This window comes from Heloderma suspectum, chromosome 17 (genome assembly GCF_057233095.1).
Source record: "Heloderma suspectum isolate Gila_16-S chromosome 17, 16-S_ref, whole genome shotgun sequence".
NCBI classification, from domain to species: Eukaryota; Metazoa; Chordata; class Lepidosauria; order Squamata; family Helodermatidae; genus Heloderma; species Heloderma suspectum.
Genome location: NC_139474.1, coordinates 7725891 through 7735056, shown reverse-complemented (window position 1 = coordinate 7735056; position 9166 = coordinate 7725891). Strand labels below are relative to the sequence as shown.

Here is a 9166-nt window from a genome sequence, read left to right as displayed (position 1 = left end):
TACAGCTCCCTTTTAAAGAAAGCCATTTGGGGTCAACTCCATGCATGCTTAGACAGGAGAAACGTCCTACAACTCCCTTTTAAAGAAAGCCATTTGGGGTCAACCCATGCATGCTTAGACAGGAGAAACGTCCTGCAGCTCCCTTTTAAAGAATGACATTTGGGGTCAACCCCATGCATGCTTAGACAGGAGAAACGTCCTACGACTCCCTTTTAAAGAAAGACATTTGGGGTCAACCCCATGCATGCTTAGACAGGAGAAACGTCCTACGACTCCCTTTTAAAGAAAGACATTTGGGGTCAACCCCATGCAAGGTTAGACGGACCAGAAGTCCTACAACTCCCAGCATGCCCCAGCCAGCTATGCTGGCTGGGGCATGCTGGGAGTTGTAGGACTTCTGGTCCGCCTGACCTCGCACGGGGTTGCCCCTCCCTTTGCTTCCTCTGCCGGAAGCCCGGCGAGTTGCGAGAGGAGCCCTTGCCGGCGCTGCGCCCGCGGTCGGGGCCGGAGGCTGAGGAGGCTCCCTCCCGCTCGGCACGCCGCCGCAGCTGTCCGCAGCTAGCGGGAAGGGGCGCGGGGATTTGGGGGTTTCGTTCTTGGGTGCGCGTCTCCAGCCGGCTGCTGGGGTTTCCCCTCCGCCCCCGCCCAACGTTCCCGGCAGCCCTTTTTCTCGCGTCAGGTACTGCGCATGAATTGAATGGGGGGCATTTGGGGGCTGCCCTTGAATAATGTCAGGGGGACCGCGGGGGGGAGGAGGTGGAGAGGATTGTGCAGCTGATCCCAGCGTGCCCTAATTCTGGCATCGAAGAGTTTCCGGGGGGGGGCGGTCTGGTTTGGGGGGGCGTCATTTGAGCACAGCCTCCAAGTCAACCCGGGCCGCGATCTCCTAGCCAAGGTTTATTTTTAGGTAGCCTGGTCAAGGGCGAGCAGGTTATGCGTGGAGAAGCGCGCGTGGCTCCTTTTTAAATCGGGGCTGTTTTCGCTGCCAGCGAAGAACTCAAAAGCCACGGGCGACGCTGCATCGGTTGGTTTTCTGCCTCTCCTGCAGCTCTTGGCGCATGGAACCAGGCTGGTGCCCTCCGGGTGTTGAGGACTACAACTCCCATCGTTCTTGCCTGTTAGCTGGGGCTGATGGGGTCGAAGTCCAAATCATCTGGAAGGCGCCAGGTCGGGGAAGGATGTCCCAGCTCTAGCTTAAGGGTGCAACTCTGCTTTCACGGAGAAAAGGCCTACAACTCCCAGCATCCCCCAGCCAGCATGGGGGATGCTGCGAGGCGTGGGACATTTTTTTCTTGTCTAAGCATGCATGGGCTGCCCCTAAATGGCCTTCTTTAAAAGGGGGGAATTAAACAAACTCCAAGTAGAGGGGGAGGAGGAGGTCTGTGAGCAGATATTAGGCCCCATGATAGGAAAGCAAAGCCTCCGTGTTTAGGAGCAGTTTACCTATGAATCCCAGCTGCTCAGGACAGGCAGCAAGAGAGGGTCTTTGTTCCTCACTTGTGGGATTCTTAGAAACATAAGAACCTAAGACTCCCGCTAGGTCAGACCAAGAGTCTATCTAACCTGTGGCCCTCCGGATGTTGCTGGAAGTTTCCATCAGCGTCAGCCAGCATGGCTAGTGGTGAGGGATGACGGGTGTTGTACTCCATCAGCAAGTGGAAGGGCACAGATTCTCTGAGGGTGCAATCCTATGCATGTTTAGACAGAAAAAGAAAGTCCTACAACTCCCAGCATTCCCCAGCTAGCCATGCTGGCTGGGGAACGCTGGGAGTTGTAGGCCTTTTCTCTGCCTACACGCATGGGATTGCACTCTTAGTTCTCTTGAGAGCCAGTGTAGTGTAGTGGTGAGAGTGACGGACTGGGAGCCGGGAGATCCGGGTTCTAGTCCCCACTTGGCCATGGAAGCTCACTGGGTGACTTTGGGCCAGTCACAGACTCTCAGCCCAACCTACCTCACAGGGTTGTTGTTGTGAGGATACAACAGTGAGGAGGAGGATAATGTAAGCCGCCTTGAGTTCCTTGCGAGAGGGAGAAAGGCGGGGTATAAATGCAATAAATAAATAAATAAATTCCATTCTTCTGCTTTTGCTCCCAGCAAGTTATGTCGTGTGAAGAAGGACCCCCTCTTTTTGTCTGTCCTAAATCTGCCGCTAATCAAGTTAATTGGTGACACCCCCCGCCCCCAAGGAATGCTGAACTCCATGGACTTTTGGTCCAGCGGGACTGTGATGTTGTTGTTTTAAAAAAGGCAAAATGGGCCGAGCTGGGGTGATGATGTCAGTGGCCGCATCCGCAGAGGGCCCAGTGCGCGCAATTGGTTTGCCCACCCCTACATCTTAAGGAGAGCCCTTGCAAAGTAGCATCCATCTTTGACTGGGGAGATGTGCATTCAAATCCTCTGAAATACATTGCCATCAGGGTCTGCCATGCTCCGTCATTGCAGACTTTTAAGAAGGCCTTGAAAACATGTTATTTTACTCTGGCTTTCTCCCGAGACGTTTGCTGTTGTTGCTGTTTTGTTTCCTGGTTTTGTTGTTGGTTTTTACTGCTGTTTTTATTGTGTTCTGGCTGTGTTTTTATCGCTTTTCATATTGTGTCGGGGTTATGTTTTGTATTGCTGTACGCTGCCTTGAGAGGGCGTCTGTCCTGAAAGGCAGCCAAGAAATATTTTAAATAAATAAATAAATAAAATCTGTGCTCGGTTATGAAACTCGCTGGGTGACCTTTGCATGTCGGTATTTCCTGTTCTAAGCTACCTTTCAGGGTGGTTGTGTGGACAAAACGTGGACCATCCAAGCCATCCCGAGCTCCTTGGCGGAAGGGTGGGCTTACACAAGTGATTCTTTCTCATGACGATGCGTTAGTCTTGTGCACCCCAGCTGTTTTCTGTGTGATGGCAACAGCAGTATTGAACCCTTGACGGCTGGTGTATAAACATCCCCTTCATAAAAATGCAAAGGGAGCATCAGGGAGCCATGCCTCAGAGGCATAGCGCATGCTTTCCATGCGGAAGGACCCTGGTTTTGATTCTTGGCATGTCCGGTTAACAGCTCTCAAACAGCAAACTCCTTTAAGGTGCAATTCTGTGCATGTTTAGACAGGGAAATAAGGCCTACAACTCCCAGCATGCCCCAGCCAGCTGGGAGTTGTAGAACTTTGTCCTGTCTAAACGTGCACAGGATTGCACCCTCAGAGATCCACAGCCAGTCAAAATGGACAGTCCCGACTTGATATGTTCAGTATCTCTTGCAAGCATGTCAGCAGCTTTTTAATTATTTTAATGTTAATTATATTTTTTAGTATTAATTTCCTGCCTTCGCTTCTGTGCGAAGAAGCACAGAACTGTCAAACTTGGAGATCCTGAGCGAGCTAAACAGTCCTTGCATGGTGGGAAAATAGGGGGGAAGTTTTGCTGGTTAAACGTCACTGCTCTGACCAGTAGAAGGAGGCAACCCCTCGGTTAGGGGAAGCTAGTAAATAAACATGAACTTGAGCACGCTCTGGGAGAGAGTGGAGGACAGGAAGGCCTGGCGTGCTATGGTCCATGGGGTCACGAAGAGTCGGGCATGACTTAGCGACTGAACAATAACAGTAAATGAACCCAAAGAAGTTACTAGCGCTGAGTTTTTATTTTTTACTAGCCTGCAGTTCCATGCTACCATGGAGGAGGCGATACCTCGTCCTCCACAGCCAGTACAGAAATGCAGGCTAGTTAGCAGGCTATTAGCAGGCTAGTTTTTAAACTTGCCTTCTGCCAATGTACTGGAAGTTGAGGGATGGCGTGATCATTCCCTTCTCCACAAACGTGCAGCATTTCTGTGTTAATTGCAGAGGAAGGGATATGCCTTCCTCAGTAGCTAGCGTGGAAACTAATTAACCTGACTGAGGAGAGACAGCGAGATCCGTCCCTCCTCTGCCAGCCTGCTCAGTCACCTACATGGAAATTCTGATCACCCATGGCGAGCAAGCAAGTCATTAAATACAGGGCTGGATTAGGGTCAGTGTCAGGCATTACTTTAAAAAAAAGCAACCTAGCAATTACTGCTCACCACCACAAGAGGTCATGGTAACACCAAACATTGCATTTGGAAGGTCTTTTCCTTAAATCCCAAATCCTAATTCTCAGGGTATAGGACAGGACTGGAAAACCTGTGGCCCTCCTGATGTTTCCCTAGAGTTCCCGTCAGCCCTATAGTGAGGGATCATGGGGTGTTGTAGGTCGAAACATCTGGAGGGCCCAAGTTGCCCACGTCTGATATAGGCTAACAAGCCAGATTTTTGTTACAATCTATTCAGGCATAATTTGTTCCAGTGGAATTTGCACTTTCAGACTTGGGGCTGTTCGTTTAGCTAAATGATTAGACTTCTTGGTCTAAGATTAAACAGCTAATTCTTACTGAACAGAGTCAACCCCTGTGCACCCCCAAAACATATTGCTAAATGTAAGATCAGTACAGGCTTGCCAGTACAGGCAGCTATTCAATGCCCCTAGCCTCCGGTACTTGGAGATATACTGCTTCTGAACATGGGGGTTCTATTCAGCTAAAATGTATTAAAATTACACCCCACCCTTTCTCGAAAGATCTTAAGGCAGCCTAAATAGCGTGCATGTCCCCAGTCCTCATTATCTTCAAAACGCCCCTGTAAGGTAGGTTCGGCTGTGAGATACTGACTGGGGCAAGGTCAACCTTATCCTAATGCTTTAAGCCCAACCTTCCTCAACTGGGCATGCGGGACTACAACTCCCGTCACCCCCAGGCAGGGATGATGGGGGTTGTAGTCAACACATCCAGATTACACCCAATGATGGAGGCCTATCAACCATTACCCATACAGTGTCTACAGCAGCTCACGCCCTCCAGATGTGTTGGACAGCAATTCCCGTAATTCCCAACCAGTCCGACACATCTGGATGGTGCCAGCATGGAGGAGGTTTGCCATAATCCCCTTTCGGAGCTGCCTAAATTGGTGGCCGTCACCATATCCCGTGGCAGTGAATTCCCCCGCTCAACGTGATGTTGAAGGCATAAGGAACCGAAAAGGTGGAAACTCTACGGCAGCCAAGATGGCGGCCCTCCAGGGTGTAGGCCTCCCATGACAAAGCTCCTGGTTTGGCTGGCGCCACCCGTGCCCCGGTGAGGGATTAATTCCCACCCTGAGGGCCTCACCGCAGGTTTTGTGGTTGGCTCCGTGACCTCTGAGGAGATAATCCCCCTGTGTTTGTTTCTGTGGGAAGTGCGCTGACTCATTGCTCTGGAAGCTTTGGAAGAGAGGACGTTGTGGTCGGTGGGCCGGAGCAAACAATCCCATGATGCTAGAGGAACCGCTCACTGGTTGTTATGGCAGGCCAGGGCAAGGGAGGAAGTTTTTCAGGACCTCCTAGATGGGAAGGACGGAAATATAGGGTGCTACTTTGCAGAGGACTTGAGCACGCTCCAGGAGAGAGCGGAGGACAGGAAGGCCCGGCGTGCTATGGTCCATGGGGTCACAAAGAGTCGGGCACGGCCGAACGACTGAACAGCAACAACAACTTTGCATAGGACCATCCTCTGTTTGAAGGTGTCCTCTGTTTGAAGGGCCGCCCCGTCCAGTTCTGGTTGAAAGGTAAAGAACCATAGAAACGGTTGCCCGTAGCACTGAAACAGCAGGCTGAACAGCTGGGCACACAGGTCCCCTGGTCACAGTCATCTGCACTACGGTGAGAGGTGCTGCATTTCTCTTTCCGTCATCGTCACGATGTCTAAATTTTGACCTAAGAATATAAGTTAGTGTATGCAATTTTTGTGCAAACCACTGTCTTTCTTTTGTCCTCATTTTGGGCTGGTGCATTTCCTCTCTTTTGGCGATTCGTAAGCAGACGCCCTAGCCAGGAATCAGAAACCAGCTGCAAGGTTTGGCTTCAGATTCTGGCTTGTTAGGGGATCTGGCTGGTTAATTTCTGGTTTGTTTAGCCCTTCCCATGGGTGGGAGGAGTCAGTCGGGCGACCTGTTTTGCCACTCCAGCTGATTGCTGCCTGAGAACCAGGCTGTTCTCTTGAACGCCTAGCCGAATCCAGCCAATGGAGAGGTCACACAAGCCACCTAAGAGCAGCCTTTTGTTCCCAGATTGTAAGAAAAAAAGACCAGGATACTTCGGTTCAGGCCCAGAAGATCAAAAGAGCCCTATTGGGTCAAACCAATGGTCCAATGGTCCATCTAGCTGTGGAGGCTGGTGGCTCCTATGTCAATGGGGCGGTGAATCCACTCCAGGTTTCAGCCAGAACTCTAAAGGAGCTCTCCAAGGTGCTTCTCACAGGTCTGAAATGGTGCACTTTGCTTTGCACCTTGGAGAGCTCCTTCGGAGTTCTGGCTGGTTCTGACTAAAACCCAGGGCAGATCCTCCGCCCCACTGACCTCGGAGCTGCCAGCCTCCGCTGCCATCTAGCCCAGCTTCCTGTTCCGATGTGGGCTCCCTCTGTACATGGAGCCGTCGTTCGCTTGAATTCCTTCTGTTGGCTCCAATATAATATCCGCTTTAATACCTGCCAAAGACAACATCCAGAAAATCTCCCGGGCACCTGCCTTCCCCTGTTTGCACAGCCATCATCCTGTGTTTTGTTTTCTATTGAAATCGGACACTGGATTCTCTCCCCCTCGCCCCAGCTTTCGTTCTAAGAATGCCGAATCCCCGCCGATACTGGCGGCCGTCTCGAGGGATCAGCGGGGGTGGCGGCTCTGCTCCCAGAATGCTCTGGGGCTGCAGTGAGGACAATGCTGGCCAAACCCCATTGGTGGTGTTGCGGCTTAAGATGAGGAAGGACTTTGGGGGTGACGCCCATTTCTCCGGCCAGGGCCGCCAGGGAAACACGGAAGGGAGACGCCAGTTGCTTGGCGTGCCGTCTCCAGCTAGTCCTTCTTTCTCTCACTGCAGGCTCCATGGCATCTGCTGTGCCGCCCAATTTCTCCTGGGTAGCGGCAGGCCGGCTGGCGGGACTGGCCATGCCGCGCCTGCCCGCGCACTACCAGTACATGTACGAGCATGGCATCCGACACCTGGTGTCTCTCACCGAGCGCAGCCCGCCCTACCGCGACACCTGCCCTGGCATTCAGCTGCACCACCTGCGCATCGCGGATTTCTGCCCGCCTTCGCCCGACCAGATTCAGCGCTTCTTGCACATCGTGGATGATGCCAACGCCAAGGGGGAGGTAATTCCCACCCCGCCTTGAGCGCACGCTGGAACAGGGGATGCTTCCAAAGGACCAGGGCAATTTCTTTGTCCATTTATTTCTTTATTACATTTCTAATCCGCCCAATAACTACTTTTCTCTGGGCAGATTACAAACAGTCAAAGCATGGAAATGCCATATAGATGCCATATATTTGTTAAAGAATATAAAATATGATGCAAAGATTTAAAAGAATAAGGAATATATTATATTCTTTATAAAGTATATAACAAAAATAATAATATATTACTAATAAATAATTATTATTAATATATTATTATATAGTCATTATCATATATTCATTATTATATTTTATTAATATATCAATAATTATATATTAATTATATATCATAATTATTAATATATTACTTATATTACTTATAGTAACTATTAATATATATTCATTATTCATATTTTAATAATTAATTAATTAATTAATGACTAATAATATATTATAATATATTTTTAAAAGTATATGATAATAATATATTAATAATAAATTATTAGTAGTATATTAATTATTAGAATATACTAATTAGATATTCATAATTATATTTTATTAATATATCAATAAGTACATATTAATATATGTATTATTAATATATATTGATTGTTGATTATTATCATAATGTATTAATAATAATTTATTAATTAGTAATTATAGAATAATAATATATTATATTATATTCTTTATAAAGAACGTAAAATACGATGCAAAGATTTAAAAGAATAAAATAAAATATCAGGCAAAACAATAAACAGCACAGGAATTGATAAAATGGCCCTAATAACCTAGGCTAGGTCTCTAAAATGCCATGGCTGGATGAGGGTGGGGCGGCGGGACGAGAGGGTGCGGAGAACTCAAAGTAACTGGAGAGCATCAAGTGGGAGATGGCTCGGCTTAGAGGAACTTTGGTGTGATCCAGGCAGGGCTGTTCTTCTGTTCCTGTGTAATATTTTGTATCCTCAAGGGAACCTCCCTGGCTCCGATTCCCCCATAACCTTTTCCTGCATCCTCCTTCCCTTGCTCAGGCGGTGGCGGTGCATTGCTTGCTGGGATTCGGCCGAACGGGAACCATGCTGGCTTGTTACCTGGCGAAGACCCAGAAGATCACGGGCGTCGACGCCATCCACGAAATCCGTCGGCTGCGGCCCGGCTCCATCGAGACGCACGACCAAGAGAAAGCCGTCGTCCAGTTCCACCACCGCATCAAATAGCCAGAGGAAGGGACGAGAAAGGAAGCGGGTCTCCTTGGCTGTCGGGCTGACTCTAGAAACTGGGAAGAGGACATGTTTCTGAACTTCCCCCTTTGCTGGGGAGGACCACTCCGGCTGCCAAACGTGACGTATTTTAGCTTTGGAGGGCCGTTTTGGACTCTTTCATGGCGGCTTGCGGGCGGGATATGGCAGGGCTACAAAACGCAGCCAGAATCATGGGAGGACCCTGAATACATCAGGGGACGAGATCGCATTGCAACAGTCATACAGTAGAAGCTGTGGGATCTACCCACGGCTTCCCTTCCACACTGGGAGAAACAGTGGCCGCAAGTGGCCGGGCGCCATTTTGCAGACTGTGTCGACTGGCCCAAGTTGGGGAGGGAGGTTCCTCTTTTCTGTTGCATGCTAGCAGCATGCCATGTCCTGTCGGGGAATAAAAGAAGTCAAGGGTGACCACTGTCCATCTTCGTTCTTTTCTAACCTGGATGATGCATGTTGATGTTCTCGGATTCCTTCTGACGATGGAGAGAAAGATGCACAAACACACACACGCACCCTGGGGGTGACATGCTGCCCCCATTCCTGTTGTATAACAACCGCTGGCTTTGCACAGTGGCTACGAGAGACTCAGCTGCAAATGGGAGAAGTGGTAGGGAGTACCAGAGAGTGGGTGCTATGAAACCAAAGGGTTTATTCCAAGTCGTGATGGACTAGAACTCCAGAATCTTGGGTACCACAGGAG

The 9166-nt window shown here is 49.4% G+C and overlaps 1 protein-coding gene across 2 annotated transcripts; it reads left to right on the top strand.

Annotated features, from left to right (window-relative positions):
* Positions 1-459: 459 nt before the first annotated feature.
* DUSP23 (dual specificity phosphatase 23) lies at positions 460-8886 on the top strand. Of its 2 annotated transcripts, none has more exons than XM_084824779.1 (3): positions 460-679; positions 6911-7185; positions 8239-8886. In XM_084824779.1, the coding sequence occupies exons 2-3, from the start codon at positions 6916-6918 to the stop codon at positions 8422-8424; spliced, it is 456 nt and encodes a 151-aa protein (XP_084680905.1). In that variant the 5' UTR covers positions 460-679; positions 6911-6915; the 3' UTR covers positions 8425-8886. The 2 variants fall into 2 exon arrangements, with proteins under 2 accessions (XP_084680905.1, XP_084680906.1); XM_084824780.1 differs by lacking the exon at positions 460-679 and adding an exon at positions 5265-5604 and having other exon boundaries at positions 8239-8885.
* Positions 8887-9166: the final 280 nt, after the last annotated feature.